General features: G+C 34.8%; 1 protein-coding gene across 7 annotated transcripts in view; it reads left to right on the forward strand.

The window, feature by feature from the left end:
• The window catches only part of PIK3C2G (phosphatidylinositol-4-phosphate 3-kinase catalytic subunit type 2 gamma), a 352007-nt gene that overhangs the window by 117742 nt on the left and 215402 nt on the right, over positions 1–18863 (forward strand). For all 7 annotated transcript variants that reach the window (XM_042991840.1, XM_042991839.1, XM_007072860.3 and 4 more), the window contains 3 exons: positions 2096–2210; positions 9346–9476; positions 17395–17583. In XM_042991840.1, coding sequence (XP_042847774.1) covers positions 2096–2210; positions 9346–9476; positions 17395–17583 — 435 coding nt within the window. The remainder of the gene's footprint in view (positions 1–2095; positions 2211–9345; positions 9477–17394; positions 17584–18863) is intronic.

Genomic DNA, 18863 nt, shown 5'->3' on the forward strand with positions numbered 1-18863 from the left:
TCCACTAGAGCTCATGCTTTGCAGAACTCTATGGTCAGTAGATGGGGTGCATGCAGGGGGGTTGCACTGGTCTTCTGGCAGAGGGACCCGCCATGCTGGTTCTCAGGCACACTTTCTCTAGAAAAGCAGTACCAGCAGAGCTCAGGGAGGTGGGAGTTGGCGTATACAGGTTAGGCAGCTAGTGTTGGCCCTGTGCTGTTTACTAAAGTTAGTTTATGCTGGGGGAAAGGAAGGGAAAGGGCACCAGCCCACTCCTTTGTCCCTGGAGAGAGCAATTCAGGCTTGCTGTTGCTGGGAAAGCCCTCCCAAAAGAGCAGATACTTCCCTTTGTGTGTTATAGGTGTTTTTCAGACCGCTATTTTCACATTATCTGTCTTCAAGTTAGTGCCTGCCTGGACAAGTGCAGTGGACTTTTTGCTCTGTCCCGACTGAGTTTTAAAATTCCAAACTTTAGGGAGCTAGTGTGTCAGGGATCTGTGCTGGTCTTCTGGGGGACAATCTCACTGCACTGGGATTGGTATGGGTTTGACCCAGAAAGGCACTTGCACAAGAGCTCAGAAGTGTAGAATTTGGAGCAAAACACACTAAGCAGCCAGTGTCTGAGTTAGCTGCCTTCAACAAGTGTCTCTGCACCTATGCTGAGGGGAGGGAGAGGGAATTGGTGCCTGCTGGCTCCTTTTGTCCCCAGACAGGCAATGCCACCTCTCTCAGATACACTCTAAGAAGGGGTAAACTGTCTCTCCCAGTACATTTGAGGTGATCCACAGATTGAACCCTCTGCCTCTGGGTTACCTGCCTGCCCACTCTACAGTAATGCTGCAGTACCCTCAAGGCTTTACACCATCCATGTCATGGACCTCTAAAACTCTAGTCTTTGAGTGCCACTGGTTGCAAATACTCATGAAAATCAGCCCCTCTTGTTTTCCCACCCAGTGGCTTTGGGAAAGTGTTTTCCTTGTGTGATCCCCTATGTGCTCTTCTCTCTCCCCATGTCTCCACAACTAGGGCTCTCTCCTCTCTACAGCACCTGTGATCTGTTTCTCCCAAAACCATGTCTCCACACCTCCTACCTTCCACAGTGTGTCCTCCTGTCTCCTTCTATTTGTAAAGTTTTTTTCTGCTTTCCTTAGTTCGATTTCTTAGGTATTCATAATGATTTGACATTTATCTAACTGTGTTCAAGGGATGAGGCAAGCCTAGGGTCTTCCTACTACTCTGCCATTTTAGCTCCTCCCCACTCTATACTGTTTTCAAAAGACTCACTTGATGCCTTAAAGTTCTTTATAAACTTAAATTTAATTTTTGTTGACTTGCTGACATTTTTATTTTGGTATGTTAAAGTCAAAGACTGTCCTCCCTGATCAATTGGAACATTTTATCAATAATCTAATTCATATATATAATCACATGTAGATTCTCTTTTAATTCCTATATGGATCTATGGATTTGGATGTTACTGAAGCTGTTAAAACCATCCATGAATTCTTCCTGTCTAAAGGCTTCTTGTATTCACTCTCATTTACAATGTTAATACAACCTATTTTTAAACATTCAGACTATGAAAAATCTTTCTATTTAGAAGCATTTCCTCTGTGAATTACAACTATTTTGAATCTTCAGATCATATGCTAATTTAAATCTTTTCTTTCTATAAATTTAGAGCTCATACCTTTAATGATGCCCAAGGAATTTAGTCATTTTGTGGAGCAAAAAATGTTCTGAAGAGTTGATGTCTTCATTGACTTGAGGCACTCATAACTCCAAGAATATAAATCTAAGATTCTTAGTCTTATCTTATAATCAATATTGTTGGAAATTAAGGAAAAACTCTACCTGTCAGAAACTATTTTGGAAACAGTTTTCTCATGTGGAAAATAAATGTAGCTATCTGTGAACATAGCCATGCATGTGGTATATTAGAAATTAACTACTAATCAGTTTCTAGGCTTATAGAATATTGTATTCCTTTCTAGCTACTGAATGAAGCCACTAAAATAGCTGGTTATGTTTACATTTCAAAAGAAAATATTTATAGGTTATAAAAACTTCCCTTATGAAGTGACTCCTGTATGTCTGTATGTGTTGTCTTTTGTAGCAAGTCCATTCTCGGGTCTATGCTATTCAGCATGACATTACAGAGTGAGCCTCCCATAGAAATGATAGCTCCAGGAGTATGGGATATAAGCCAGCCATCCCCAGTGACCCTACAGGTAAGTGTCAGACTATGAGATTAAAATATGTATGGCAAGAAAAAAAAAGTATTCATGTAAAGTATTGGTTGATGAGTAGCTTGTCAATTATAGAAACAATTTTCTTCTAGGATCACACATTTTAATAGTCTTCTCTTTCTCTAACCTGCTCGGATTCATAAAACCTCTGGTGCTTTTATTTTGTATCCAGTACTCTCAAAGCACTTTTCTCCCAGCTTACATAATAGCAATTTCAAGCCATTCTCCACCAAACATGATCATAAAGGAAAGGGATGGAGCATTGCCATTATTATATTCATTATGTGTATTCATTTTCCTGTCCATTGTCCGAAAACAGTCATTGGTGTATATTATTAACTTGATACCTTACACCTGTCTCTGCATTGTGTCATGTTTCCTTAAAATACTTCAAGTTTGTGTTTCCTGTATGACTAGTGATTAGCTCAGCAGTGGGGGAGAAACTTCAAACAAAATCTATCCAACATACTTTTTTTTTTTCTTAAGGTCTCTCTTCTTTCTGTGATTTGTAATCATGAATAAGAGGTGGCTAATGATTCTGAGCTTTGGTCCTTACTGCTGAGAGCTCCTTGTGTGTTCATCATTATAAGTGATCATATTGGTCTGATACATGAAGCATGGCCACTCCCATATATGGAAGTGCAGGGAATGTGAACTTTCCATATCTATAAGGAAAAACTGAGAACTGCTATATCTTTGGCTTCTATCTACTAACGTGCTGGTAGCACCTAAATCAATTAAAACTGCCTCTTGATATTGTCAGATGTCCTCTAGGGATAAAAGTTGCCCTCAGTTGAGCATAGTTGCTCTAAAGAAAGATAGCGGAGCCTCTAAGCTCTTAAGTTTCTAGGCTCAGGGTGAGGGACAATGTTTAGCAAGATGGATAGCAAGATGCTGAAACTGGAAGAGAAAAATAATACCAATAAAAATGTGGCTTCCACTCTGAAATAAGCCCTCACCAAGAAGTAACCAAAGGTCTATTTCCAATTTACAGACATGATGATGAATAAGTGTTTGCTCGATCTTGGCACAACATCATAGACACTCAACATATGATGGCTTATTGATTAGTAGATGTCCCATTGTAACAGGAAAACTACCTTCTTTTAAGAGGACAATGCATTTTTTTATCAGACTATTCCTTGCCAGATTCAAACTACCTCAGCTTAATGAGAACCTTCCAAGTCTGATCATTACCAGAGCTTTGAGGATATAAAGTTATGATTAGAAGGGTCTTTATCAGGAGTAGTGGGGGTGGAAGAAGAAGGGAGACTAACAGATGATTCTTCTCAGATGAGAGGAATAGCTCCTTTAGAACACAGATCCTGGCAAGTGGAATATACGGACAAGTTTCAAGTATTCAATAGCAGCATAGATTTTCAAGTAGACATCTGGAGCCATAACTAAATTTATCTTACATAAAAAAAGGAGAGGCATGTAAATCACTCAAAAGTATGCAAAAAGTTAAATCAATAAATTTTTATAAAATAATTTCAAATGGTATAGACATACAAGGAAACTTCTCAGGATATTTTTAATTAATGATGAAATATACAAAATAAAATAGGAGTTATTAAGGTATTAAAGTTAAAACCCTTAAGGACCAAAATCACTTTAATTATACACAGCTAAATTTAGAGCAGAATCTTTCAACCTAAAGATTATAGTGAGGAAATTAGAGTTCTGCAACCAGTGTTTGTGTTAAGGAATCAAGATGGGTCTCAGGGAAAAGACATCAGGCTCAGAGTTAGAAAATCTAGATTATAGTCTTAGCTCTTTAACAAAAAACTTCATGACCTTGAACAAACCTATTTTCACCTCTGTACAATGAAAGGGTTACACTATGCCTATCCAACTTCTTTAAGATTGTACTTTTCTGATCGTCTTTATTAGACAGTTACTGCCACATGGTAGCCACCCTAGTATGATAAGGGATGTGATATGGCACAGAACCCGAATCCCTCAAGTCCATCATTGTTTTGGAGGGGAGGGGGTTCTATGGCTGATGCACAGACCAGAAGCAGTGAATGGTGTGAAGTAGATCTGAGTTCAGAAATGGAGACAGATTATTGCATGATTCCATTTACCTGGATCAACTTCCTACCTCTCCCTGTATACAATGTAGTACAGTGGCTCTATCACAATTTAAGAATCAAAAGCAGAGTTTTAATCAATGTTGCACTTGCTCTATTCTATATTCCTCTACTACCCCATCCCCCTATTCATGTCTACATTCACTATTTTCTGGTTTACTTGTTATTCCTAGTTGGCCTATCCAGTGGTTTCACTTCTCTTCATACTAGCCCTCTCTGCAACTTTTGGCACTCTCTCTTCCCCATTACAGAATACTCTTCTCTCATTATCCTTTCTGTTTCCTTCCCAGGCTCCCTTTCTGCTAATCCTCTCTGTTGACAAGTTCTCAAAGGTTCCATCTGCTACCCAATGCTATTCTCAGTATATATACTCTCCCTGGAAAAATTTCTTAAAAAGCTTTCTTGAGATAAAATTCACATACCATATAATCTTCCCATTTAAAGTGTGCAATATAGTATTTTGAGTTTTTTTTTTTAGTTTTTTCAAAGATACGTACAATTATCATCAACATCAATTTTAGAGCATTTCATCACTTTAAATAGAAATCCCATAACTTCAGCTATCACCTCCTATTCCTCCATTTTCTCCAACTCTAAGAAACTACTAATCTACTTTTTGTCATTATAGATTTTCCTATTCTGCACATTTCATATAGATCAAATAATATAATACTTGGTCTATTGTGACTGGCTTCTTTCACTTAGCATAATGTTTCAAAGTTCATCTATATTGGAGCATATATCAGTATTCATTCCTTTTTTGTTGTTGAATAATATTATATTGTATGGACATACTACACTTCATTTATCCATTCATCAGTTGATATGCATTTAGATTGTTTCTACCTTTTGACTATTAAGATAGCACTACTGTGAACATTCATGTACAAATTTGTGTGTAGACAATATGTTTTCATTTATCTTGGATATATATATATATATATATATATATACACACATATACATATACATATACAATACACATACACATACATAGCACTGGAATTGCTAGCTCTTATTCATTACTAAGGTTTTGTTCACAGTATGTATCCAGGTTCACTTCTTAGTCTATCTCTAGTTCAGGTTCTTTCACGCCACAAGCTTCAGGCAAATATGGCCATATACCTGCTAAAACTCCCAACTGGATATTCCATAGACAGCTTCAAAGACAACATATCCCAAACTGAGCTCACCTTCCTCTCCAAATTGCTTTCACCCCCTGAATTATTTATGTTTATGTCCCCCATATACCCTCACTTGTTTCATTTGCCTCCTCCTTGTTTATCCCTACTCAATCAGTATATACTATATCCTGCCAATTTATCGCCCATATGTTCCCTAAGTGTATCCTCTCAATTTGCCACATCTGCCCTAGTTCAGAAATTCCCTTCTAGGTTACAACAGTTTAGCTGGTTTCCTTGCCTTTAGCTTTGTCATTCTCTCATTCAGAATCCATATGTGATCCTTCTAAAACTTAAATTTGAACCTGCTACTCTTATATTTATACTCTTCAATAACTGAACACTACCTAGAGAATTAAGTCATGCTTTACAGTATGACCCCCCCCACACACACACACATTGTTTTCTTACCATTCCTTGTCTGACACTTCAAGCTCCAGCAACTTTGAAAATGTTATTGTTTCTGACATACACTGTCCTGCTTTTAGCTTATGTGCATTTACAAATACGGTTTCCTCTTGCAGTGTGCCCTCCCTCTTCCTTTCACCATCCACTGCCCACCCCTCCTCTGACTTTGTGTAATTAATATTCATCTTTTAGAATCCACAGGCTCTCCCATAGGAATATCTCCCACATGCTTTCCTCTGTTTCTACCCCAAGTGGGGTTAAGTGCCCTTCCTCTGTGTTCACATAATAACCAATAAGATTTTTTTCAACACATGGGCCACATATTTCTTTCTCATTGACTTGTTTTTCCTATTGACTTCTTGATTTCTGAAAGCATTGAGTGTTTTATCCCCAGAATCCAGCATAGTACCTGATATCTAATATTTCTAAAATTGATGCTGTGCATCTATACCTCTGATCACTATAATAACCCAATCTACAGATGTTTCTAAACTTAACACTTTGGTCCACTTATTAGAATCCAGATACCAGAGTGTATGGTTTTTCCTTTTATGTAAGTGGACTTCTTCTTCTTTTTTCTAAGTTTATTTATTTATTTTGAGAAAGAGAGACAGAAGCATGAGTGGGGAAGGGGCAGAGAGAGAGAGAGAGAGGGAGAGAGAGAGTCCCAAGCAGGCTCTGCACTGTCGCTACAGGGAGTCTGATGCTGGGCTCAATCTACATAAGATCATGACCTAAGCCAAAATCAAGTCAGACACTTAACTGGTGGAGCCATCCAGGCACCCCTAAGTGGCCTTCTTCTTAAACCAGTTCTTCCTTACTCACTCACCCAAAGTATTTTACTTTACCTAACATTTTATTACAGGCTTACTTTTCATTATCAACAATGTTAGGGGGAGGCAACATTCTTATTATTGATATGAGTCCTTTGAACACAGTACATTTGCATCCTAATGTATCAGAGATTTGTTTTGTTTTGTTTTTTCTTTACCATCTCTGCTGAAGTGTCTTATGGGTCCCTCTTTTACAACTCCTTCCTTAAGACTTACCAAAACTGCCATCCAGTTGGTAGGTATGCTTTCTTGCCCCTGAACTACTATAGCCCTTCTGGTCTAACAGTTGTATGCCTTATAAAATCCAAAATACATCTACAGTCTAGAGAGTAGTTCTTAGAACAAGCTGACAGAATCATGGGGCCCCACGCTAGGCCCATGGGCACCTATGGCCATGGACGCTAGGGACATTCACAGAAGCTCCTTCAAGGCATTCCAAGTCATGAAATCATAGTAGGAACCATGGTGGGAAAGTGTAAATGAAGAAGGATGAGGAGAGGAAGTGAAACAAGATGGATAAACCAAACACAAGAAACCAATATCCAAATATATAAGGAGGTGTGAATTAGAGGGTTGATGATCAGGTCTGAATATTTTCCCATACCCCAGAAGAAAGAGCCTCATAATTTTTTGTTGTTATTGTTCTTGAAATCAGGAGTTTATCCTCAATGCTTGAGGCAGGAATGTAACAAATAGGTATCATGGCACATGCAATGGAGACATTTGAGATCTCCGGGATTACTCCATTAAAAATAATTTTGAGACCAAAGGCAGGCTTAATTAATCATAATCACAGAAGAAGACCAGAGTCTTCTTAATTAGGCTTTAAGTTCTCTGAAGGTGAGGATACTTTTTATATCCTCCATAATCCGTGGTACCCAAAAAAAATTCTAGAGCAAATATAATGACATACACTTTAGGGGAACTTCACTTCTGTGAAAAATTAGAACAAATGTCATCTGAGAGAAATTCTAATCTTTTCTATCAATGGCTCAAGAACCAGTAATTTTATCTTCATAACATATGAGATAATGCAATTTGTATAAGGTGTCACTCATATATCAGAAATTTCAAATTTGTAAGTGAAATATATCAAATAATTTATTATATATTTGTGCAAAGGGATATTTCTATATTTTCATCCAATGGCTTTAGTTTCCTCACCCACCCTGCCCTCTACTTAAAACCAACATGAAATGGAACTAGCTCATCAAATACTATTTCCAGTATTTTTTTAAGTTTATTTATTTATTTTGAGAGAGAGAGAGAGAGAGAGAGCGCATGTGAGCAGGGGAGAGGCAGAGAGAGAGGGAGAGTGAGAATTCCAAGGCTCCATGCTGTCAGTACCGAGCCTGACATGGGGCTCGATCTCACAAACCATGAGATCATGACCTGAGCTGAAATCAAGAGTCAGACACTTAACTGACTAAACCACCCAGGTGCCCTGATTTCTAGTATTTTTATTTCATGTGTTTAAACATATTTGGGCATGCAAAGAGTAACTTGTAGCCTGCTAATATTAGAGTTACTTCTCTCTAAGACACCCAAATTAATCTTTTTTTTTCAAGAGGCAGAATTTATTATAATATTATTTTTCTGTGACTTAGTTCTTTTATCATGTTGGAGTAATAAGTGGTACAGTATAACAAAAATTATGCCAAAAACTAATGTAGCAACAAATTGTAGAGGTTATAAAATTGCTAAAACTTTTTTCTAGTAAATAACCCAAATAGATTCAACTGTATTTCAAACTGTATCCTACAGTCTACCTTATAGTGTTCCTCAATTTTCTCTGAGATCCCAAACGAATGTAGTTCAGCAAAGAAAAATTATTTACATTTTTCAATATGAAAAAAATGTATTAAAACATTAAACACACATATGGAGCACTAAAATATCTAGCTCATTTACATAATTTGAAACTGTATATTTTGTTAACTGTTTTTTTTATTTACTAGAATCATATTTTCACTGAAACATGATCTAATGGAAAGCATATTCTGCCCCAAAAAAGGCCTGAATTCTAGCCCTATCTATAAAGCTAAATGATAGAGCCAGAGCAAAAATACTCTATTTGGTTATGCACTTGCAAAACAGATCTTTACCAGAGATTTCATGTCTACAGAGTCATTCATAGGCCTGTAGATTCCTGAGGAAGAAACCAACATAAAGTAATTATTTTTCTATTCCCAGGTGTTTACATGAAAATCTATAATTACCATTTGCAATTTTTATCATTTAATAATAGAAACACATTTTGATACTGAAATGTAGAAAGGATAATTTCAGCATTAAACAAAAACATAATATTTAAATTTATGAAACCTCAAATATTCTTATTATTTTTCTCATTTTTCCTCACACAAAATTACAGATTACTAATTTATACCATTTATATAAATAATGGAGTATTTTCCAAATACCATGTCTATTTTAATACCAAGTTCAAACCCTAATGATTCTTTTAAAAATATTTTTAAGTAATAAAGAGCACAGACACATAGGAATTTTCCTTTAGTTTCTACAAACCTAAGATAGAGATTAAATTAATGGTGCATTTTGAGGTATTCAATACATGACAAATCTTTTTTTTTTATTTCAGATTGCTTTTCCAGCTACTGAGTGGGAGTATATGAAACTTGATTCTGAAGAGAATAGAAGTAAACCAGAAGAACCACCAAAAGAGTGTTTAAAACATATTTCCAGACTTTCACAGAAACAGTCTCCCTTACTGTAAGTGACCCAGGTCTTGTGAGTGAATTTTGCCTGATGTTCATAATACCAACAACCATATTGGAAGCACTGGTACCTTTAAAGAGTGAACCTTCTAACAAAACTCCTTTCATTTTCTAAAGTGACACCTGTTGGATGATCAATTAATGTTTAGGAGCTAAATTAGAATTTTTATGTTTTTTAAAGATTTTTCTCCCATGGCATTTAGCAACTTTAACTTTAGTCAAAGGATGAATAAAAAGATTGGCAATCATTTAGTTTGGTACAACAAAGCAGAGACTGATTAGATATATTTCAGTGTTTAACAATGATAAACCATTGCTCAACCATCCTTCAACTGAGTAGAAAGTTGTTTTAGTAGATTGGAAAAAGCAACATTTAATTTTTATGCATATTTAAAAAGAATAGATATAAGTCATGTTTTAATAGTACTAAATTAGTGGCTAATGCGTACTTAAATTTTGTCAAGCACTCATTCTCTGAAAAATGATATCAAATCCCAGGAAGAACTATAAGAGAACTAGTGATATTGGTATTTTCTACTTGGTAATATCTAATCCATCACTGATGGTGCTCATTAATAGCATGCAAAAGCATAAAACTTAAGAAGTAACTTTTTAAGTATATACTGTGATGATATATAATGTGATAAAGCTTTTTATTCCAAGAATAAGAAATTGTTTAAATATTTTTAACAAGAGAGTAATGTGATCTAAATAATCTTTTTGAGTGATCTTTGTACCGCAAGTTGAAGAATGTATTGTAGAGAAAGAAAGAATGGAAGCAGTAGAGCAAGAAGGTTGATATAATTTTTTAAAGCAAGAGGTCATGGTGGTTAAGACTAGGGTGATGACAACGGACATTGGTAGAAATGGCTAGATTTGGGAGACATGTTTTGCAAGTTGAGAAGACATGACTTGATGAGTAATAGCAATTAGGGGATAAGCCAACCGAGAAAGCAAGAAATCAAGTTAAGTCAATAGAGGATCCAAAGTTTTGAAAAATTGAATGGGCAGATGTTAGAGTCATTTTCTGGAGAAGGAATAAGTTTGGGCCATTTCAGACTGAAGTGTTCAGTATGATCAAGAGTTCTGTTTTGGAGAATCTTATTGCTGCCCTGATTTCTAATTTCACTTTGTAATACTCTTTTCCTCAAGCCAGTGACATCAGTCTCCATGTACTTCCCGTCTCAGGGCCTTTTCATTTGTTGTTCCCTTTACCTGAAATATTCCTTCTTCAGTTCTCCACACAACTGAGTCATCTCATTCTGTAGGTCAGGTGTGCATTGAACTGTGATCTTCTCAAAGAGTTCTTTGACTCCCCTATCTAGTGACCTTTTTCTCTTTACTCTCTACCTTATTACCTTTTATCATCACACATAACACAATCTATTGTCATCTTCTTCATTAATGCATTTTTTCCTTGTCTTCCTCATTAAATTGTAAGAATCGAGAGAGCAAGAAACCCATTTATCTTGTTTGTCACTATATTTCCAGTACTGTACGCTGTGCTTAAAAATACTGCATGTAAGTGGTGCCTGGGTGGATCAGTCGGTTAAGTGTCAGCCTTCAGCTCAGGTCATGATCTCACAGTTCGTGGTTTTGAGCCCCGCATCGGGCTCTGTGCTGACAGCTCAGGGCCTGGATCCTGTTTCAGATTCTGTGTGGGTGTCTCTCTCTGCCCCTCCCCTGCTCGTTCTTTGTCTCTGTCTCTCAAAAATAAATAAACATTAAGAAAAATTGTTTTAAATACTACTTGTAAAATAAATGTTATAATGAATAAAGTTCCCTCACATAGTATCTGATATAAAAAGTTACCTTAAGGGTTGTAAATGATGGACATTCTCATAGTCCTTATGATACATTTTGATAATCCATTGTTATACTAAACTACTGTCAACTAGGTGAAGCATCTTTTCCTACCACTTACTCAAAAATATAAAAGATTACATTTAACAAATGTGTCACATATCAGACTAATATATTTTTAATTGGGGATTTTTTAAATATGAAAAAGATGCCATGCTTTGAAATTTTAAATATATTCAAGCAAAAAAACATCAAAGCAACAAATAATGACAGTAACTTCCTTTAAATATTAGGAGTTTGTGTTTTTAAATTTACCCCAGTGAATCTCAACTTGTTTCAGTCCTCAGTTTCTACTTAAATTAATAATTTACACATAAAACAAGCAACATTTTCCTCTGTTTCACTTACTCAAATACAATTATTAACCTCAATACAGGACAATTTTATTCTGGATTCTGAAAAAGAACAGCCTTCAATTTGATAAAACTTGTGTTACAATCAGATTCACTTAAAAAAAAGAATCAGATTTACTTGTTTCAAAATACCACATTTTGTCATTTAGTTGATGGCAATTGTTCCTTCTTTCAAATTGATCAAATGTAATCAGAGTCAGGAAGTTCAGACTCAATGAAATTCAATGAAAATATACTTACAATATTTGTAAAAATTTTAATATATATATATATATATATTTAAAAGGTTTTGTTTTTATTTATTTTAAGAGAGACAGAGTGTGAGTAGGCGAGGGGTGGAGAAAGAGGGAGAGAGGAAGAACCCAAGCAGACTCCCTCATGGTCAGTGCTCAGAGCCTGACACGAGGCTCAGACCCATGACACCGCAAGATCATGACCTGAGCCAAAAGCAAGAGTCAGAGGCTTAACCTACTGAGCCACCCCAGCACCCCTAAAATAATATATATTCTTGATGACAAGTAAAAAAATGTTTCTAGTATGAAGAAGATTCTAGAAAAAAAGATAGGAAAATATTTGTTTTGAAAGAAATTAATGCTTCCACTTCTAGCCATGAAACGCACCTATCCTCCTAACTTAAAGGAATATGACACAAGAAAATACATATGAAATAACTGATTTCAGAAATTGGACAGGGCTTGAGGTGAGCTCATGAATAAAGTGGTTTTCAGCCTAGAGGCACTTTCTACATTATGGCTCTGGGAGCCATAATCAAAGAAGAGGTCTTGCTGAGATTTAAAAAAGAAAAAAAAAAGTGGGCAGAGATCAGATTTTAATGATGCTGAGGCAGCTGGAATTTCTAGTGTGTAATAGTAAAGAGAAGGAAGATGTATAGGATAAGAGCTACAGAAATATGTAACTGAGTACTAAGCTACTCATGAGCAGGTAGAGAGTTTGCAGGGCCTGCAGAGGAACCACCACAGGGAGAAGTGAAATAGATACAGATTCCACAGACTGCACAATGCTGGGAGACATAGAAATATTGGCCAATAGAATGAAGAAAGATCCCAGAACACCTCAAGCATTCAATAAAGAAGTCAGAAAGATGCATATTAGGAGTAAGTGTACTTTAGCCCAAGATTAAAAACTATGCTACGCCCAACCTAACATATTATAAAAACAAGTCTCAAAAGGCTGAAGCTCATCTGCTAGTACTTGAACTGCCTACTAAAAAAATTGAAACATTCAACACCCAAAAGATGGCAAAATGTAGACTCTCAAAAATGGAGCATTTTAAATATTTAACATAAAATCAATAATTGCTAGACATAGGAAGACTCCAGAATATATAATCATAGCCTGGGATAGGAGGAAGCAATTAACAGAAACAAATCCAGATATTTTAAAATTAGTAGAAAATGATTTCAACACAACTGTTATAAAGACATCTATGGATTTCCAAAAACAAGATGTATATGGTTGAACAAATGAAATCTCAGTAAAAAAATAGGAAATTTAAAAGCTGGAAAAAACACAATATCTAAATTTTTTAAAAATTACTGGAAAGACTTAATAGATTTCATAATAAAAAAACAACAGTGAGCTTGAAGAGAGGGCAATAGAAAATTAGCCATGTTGAAGTACAGAAAAAAATAATCCTAAAAGGAGTGTTCGATTCTTGTGACCTGTTAGACTGACAATATATGTATTAGACACACAGGAGTGGAGAGAAAGATGAAGGCAAAAAGAAAAGGTGATAATAGTCAAAATTTTACAAATTTGTTTTAAAATTGAAACCACAGAAAAAATAAATAAATAAATTAAAATGAAAAATATAAAATTCAACCCACAGATATAAGAAACTTAGCAACTCCCAATCAAGTACACATGCATACCCATATTATAGTCAGATTTCTAAAAACTGAACATATGATAAAAATTTTTAGGGGCACTGGGTGGCCCAGTCAGTTAAGTGTCTGACTGTTGATTTCAGCTCAGGTCATGATTTCATGGTTCATGAGTTGGAGCCCCGTATCAGGCTCCTCACTGCCAGCATGGATTAGATGCTTGGGATTCTCTCTCTCCCTCTCTTTCTGCCCTTCCCCTGTGTGCATGCTCTCTCTCTCTCTCTTTCAAAATAAATACATAAACTTAAAAAAAATTTTTTTAAAGCATTAGAGAAAATGAACAAATTCCATACAGGGAACAACCACAATATGAATTGCATATTTCTCATCAAAAACAATGGAAGCTGAAAGATAGTAGAATATTATCTTACATCTAGGAAGGGCAAAAGAAAATCTATCAACTTAGAATTCTATAACCAGTAAAATTATATTTCAAAAGTGAAGGCAGAATGAAAACATTTTCAGTTAAACACAGCTGAATTTGTTTATGATCAGCTTATCTGTACCATAGAAATCTTAAAGGAAATACTACCAGCTGAAAGAAAATGATAACTAGATGAAGCTCCAACTATAAGAATAAATGAAAATCATCATAAAGGGAAAATAGGTAGGAAATAAAATTACTCTTACTTACATATTTAACAATTTCTTTAAAAAATAATTAATTATATTTTTATAACTATATAAATATATAATGTATTGCTGCATTTATAATATGTAAAATTAAGGGGCACCTGGGTGGCTCAGTTGGTTAAGTGTCTGACTTCCGCTCAGGTCATGATCTCATGGTTCATGGATTTGAGCCCGTGTCCAGCTCTGTGCTGACAGCTCAGAGGCTGGAGCCTGCTTCAGATTCTGTGTCTCCCTCTCTCTCTGCCCCTCCCCCGCTCATGCCCTGTCTCTCTCTCTCTCTCTCTCTCTCTTTCTTTCTCTCTCTCTCTTTCTTCTCTCTCTCTCTCTCTCAAAAATAAATATGACAAAAAATTTAATAATATATAAAATTAAAATGTATAACAACTGTAATAAAAATGAGAAATAGAAGAATGGAAACATACTGTTTTAAGGTTCTTATACATAAGGCAGTATAATATTTATCAACTGTTGGCTGTGATATACTGAAAGATAATACTGAAATCTCTAGAGAACTACACCCCCAAATTTTAAGTGCACATTTACGGGCTAAGAAGAAAACAAAAATGAAATACCAAGAAAAAATTGAAAAGAATACAGGAGAAAAAAGGGAAATGGGACAAAGAAATGATTTGAACAACAACAAACTAATAGCAATATGGTAGAATCAAACCAATTATATCCATGTTATGTTAAATATAAATAGAATAAAAACTCTAACTTAAAGCAAGAAATTGTCACCTACATTACAAAAGCAGTATAAAACTTTATTCTGTTTACAGTCATATGTTTTAAATATAAGGATTCACCTACATTAAAATTTTAAAAATGGAAAAAAATATGTAAGGAATTTATGTCATCTTGATAGATTTAGGGAAAAAAACAATTGATAAAATTTAACACTCATTCATAATAAAAACTTATGAAACCAGGAATAGAATGGAACTTTCTCAACTTTAAAATCCTGAGTTAAATCTAGATCAATGGAAAAAATCTAAAGTCAACATCATATTAAATGGTGCAAGAATGAATGTTTTCCCCCTTCCTATGATGGGAAAGCAAGGATATCTATCTAAGTATTTCTCCTCAATGTTGTATTGGAAGTCCTAGCCAGTGCACTATGGTAAGAAAAATAAATGTGTAAAACTGGGAAAGAAGGAAATAAAACTTCCTCTCTTTTCAGATGACATGATTAAGTAAAATCATAGCATTCAACATCAATGTACAAAATGCAATTGTATTTCAGTGAAAAACAGAAAAATTTTGTTTTAAAGTTCAATTTACATCAAAACCTCTACACTAAAAAGTATAAAACTTTTCTAAGAGAAATGAAAGAAAAGGTTATATCATATCATTGATTAGAATACTCCCTATTGTTAAGATGACAATTCTAATTCTCCCCAAATTAGTGATATAGATGCCACTATGCACCCATTAAAATGATAGTATCTTGAAATGGGCAAAATCAAGTGTTGGCAAGAATGTGGTATAATTGGAACTATCATACTCGGCATATAATAATGTACAATTTTACAAACATTTTCAGAAAATAGTTTTTTTTAAAGGTAGACAGACACCTGACATAAAACCCAGTCATCCCCCTCCTAGGAACTTCCTAGGAGAAATGAAAAATCAATCTAATACATGCACACGAATGTTTATAGCAGCTTTACTCATAATATCCCCAAGCAGGAAATTCAAATGTCTACCAGATAGGAGAATGGATAAGCAAACTGTGGTGTATTCATATAAAAGAATAATACTCATTAATTAAAATTTCTGGACTACTAATACACTCAATAATATGGATAACTTTAAAACATTATACTGAATGAGAGAGGCTATAAATAAAAGCATTTACTCTATGATTTAATATTTATGAAGTTCTAAAGTAGGCAATATTAATCCAGAGTGAAAGAAATCCTACCAGTGCTTGCTTCTGTTTGTTTGCTTGAGAAAACTTTATCTTGAAAGGAATGTGGTTTTCATTCAGTACATGCATTTGTTAAAATTTATTGAACTGCGTGTGTGCATTCCTTTTGATGTAAATTATGCTTCAATAAAAGAAAGCAAAACAAATATGTCTTGTTCAATATTGGGGAAAAACAAACTTAATCAGAGCAAAATAATTTGTTTCAATAATAATTTAGTAATAACTTTGTCATGGCATTTTTTCTTCTGAGGACTGTCTGGTGGGGAAGGTAGTGACAAAACAGGACAGGAACCCAAAACATACTTTAAAAATCTCTATAATCCATCCCTTTTATTTTGTAGATTAAGATGGCTTTTATAAATGTAGAGAAATGTAAGCCTTTAAGATATTTTAATATTTCTCATTATCCTTATTGGAAGTTTTAGCTAACTTAAGCTAAGCAGCATTGTCAGTTTGGAGGAGACAGTGTTCAAAAGCTGTCATTGTCATGTGAGAAATGCTGTCCTCCAGTTGAACTGTGGTTCTGAATGCTTCTGCTGAAGTGTGAGCAAAACATGATAAACTGTCAGCAAGTCAATGGCCCTAGTCCTAGATTTCGATCTTCTGTTTGGAACCATTCTCCAGGGGGAAACACTTGGGCATTTAAATAAATCCTATTCACTGGCTTTTTAACTCCAAACTTCCAGCTAAATATGAGAATTTAAAGCCCAAATCCAGGGATGAATTGAGTTTCTTTGTTTTCAAAGTTTAGAGCAGAGTTTTCTGAACTCTGATGAAACTTGCTTTGAGATGAAGGAATATCATCTTTAAAAGATGACATTTCTTCACGGGCCCACTTGGGTCTAAATTAATTTGTAAAGAAGGTAAGAGATTACCTCTGTTCTAAGTAGTACACGTTGCAGGATTCAGATAAAACTTGGTCAGCCCTAAAGGAGGCATAGATTTTGTTAACGAAAATGACATTGTTGTTGTTGTTGTTGTTTTTTAAGTGACAAAGATAAGAGGAAGAAAAAATAAATATGAATTATCTGAAGTCTATTTTATTTTTCTATAAAAGAACAAAGTTAGGGAAGTAAGCTAATAAACTCTCAAATTGTTCCAAGAAAGTAAAGAACTTGTTTTCCAAAGTAAAGTAAAATAAAAGTCAAAGCACTGAGTAAAATTTTGTTCTGTAACATTTTTTAGTGGAGCAAACTCCAACAAACTACAGTTTCCAATCTGGTTTTGCAGACTCTCTGAGGAAAAGAGAAGATACTTATGGTTTTATCGTTTCTACTGCAATAATGAAAACTGCTCCCTTCCTTTGGTCTTGGGCAGTGCCCCTGGATGGGATGAAAGAACTGTTTCAGAAATGCATACCATTTTGAGAAGATGGAAATTTTCTTGCCCTTTGGAAGCACTTGGACTTCTGACTTCTAGGTAAGAATTGCAAAAACAATCATGGTATTACTGATGAGAAAATTTGAAGAGAAAAAAATAGGACTATATGATTAATTCAATAGCTATTCTGGTTGTTCCCAATTTCAATAGCTATAGATATTAAATTTAGACAAATGTAAACTATGAATACAAATTTTAAACAAATCTAAGCTATAATTGTGTCTCCAGTGCTAAACTGTAAGTATAATTAATGGTCACAGTCTCTTGTGTGAAGATTACATGAAGATTACATTACTCTTACAGAAATAACAACAAAATTAAATAGGGAAAAATTAAATTCTCTACTCTGACCCCTCTCAAAAGAAAAAAAGTCCTGAATAACTGGGACCATATCTTTTATTATTGAAGTATACAAAGTGTGGCAAAATATCCCACATATAGTAGGTGTACAATTAATATGCCAATGATAATGATAAGAATAAATTATAATAATATATAAATATATGTTATGTATTCTCCAGATAGTCTCTCAGAATAAAATACACAAGGATGCAATCAGGGGTGGAGGAATGATGTCTTTTTATAGTTAGGGATAAATGTATGGGAACAAGTGTGGAAGCTGGCTCTAGTTTGGGGAAAGAGCTCTTTTTTGGCTTCTATTCTATATTAAAAGCCAAGACGAGCTTTTTTAAATCTGTCTTGATAGCATCAGTTCAGTGATGCCATAAAGAAAGTCTGTAATCTCTAGAATCAGAGAAGAGTTGTGGCGACCAGTTCTATTCTGATTTCTCTCTCAAGGTCCTACAGAGGAGAAATGTGGAAGAGAGAGTGACGCAAAAGACTTTTCAAACTGATATAGTTAGATTTATGTTAAATTAGTGTACTTTCCAAAACTTCTGGGATGGAAAAGGAGGTGAAAGGGTTTTCTTTTTCTACCACAATGAGATACCACTTCATACTCACTGGAATGGCTATAATCAAAATCAAAAAGACAAATAACAATAAGTGTTGGCAAGGATGTGGAGAAATTGAAAAACTCATGCATTGCTGGTGGGAGTGTAAAACGGTGCAATCATTTTAGAAAACAATTTTCAGTTCCTTAAATATTAAACACTAAGTTACTGTATGACCCAACAATTCCACTATTAAGTATATATCCAAGATAAAATACATGTTCACTCGAAAACTCATATGTGAATGTTCAGAGCAGCAATATTTATAACAACAAAAAAGGAGTAACAACTCACATGGCCAATAACTAATTTGTGGATAAATAAAATGTGGCCCATCCATACAATGTAGTATTATTCAATAATAAA

This window comes from Panthera tigris, chromosome B4 (genome assembly GCF_018350195.1).
Source record: "Panthera tigris isolate Pti1 chromosome B4, P.tigris_Pti1_mat1.1, whole genome shotgun sequence".
NCBI classification, from domain to species: Eukaryota; Metazoa; Chordata; class Mammalia; order Carnivora; family Felidae; genus Panthera; species Panthera tigris.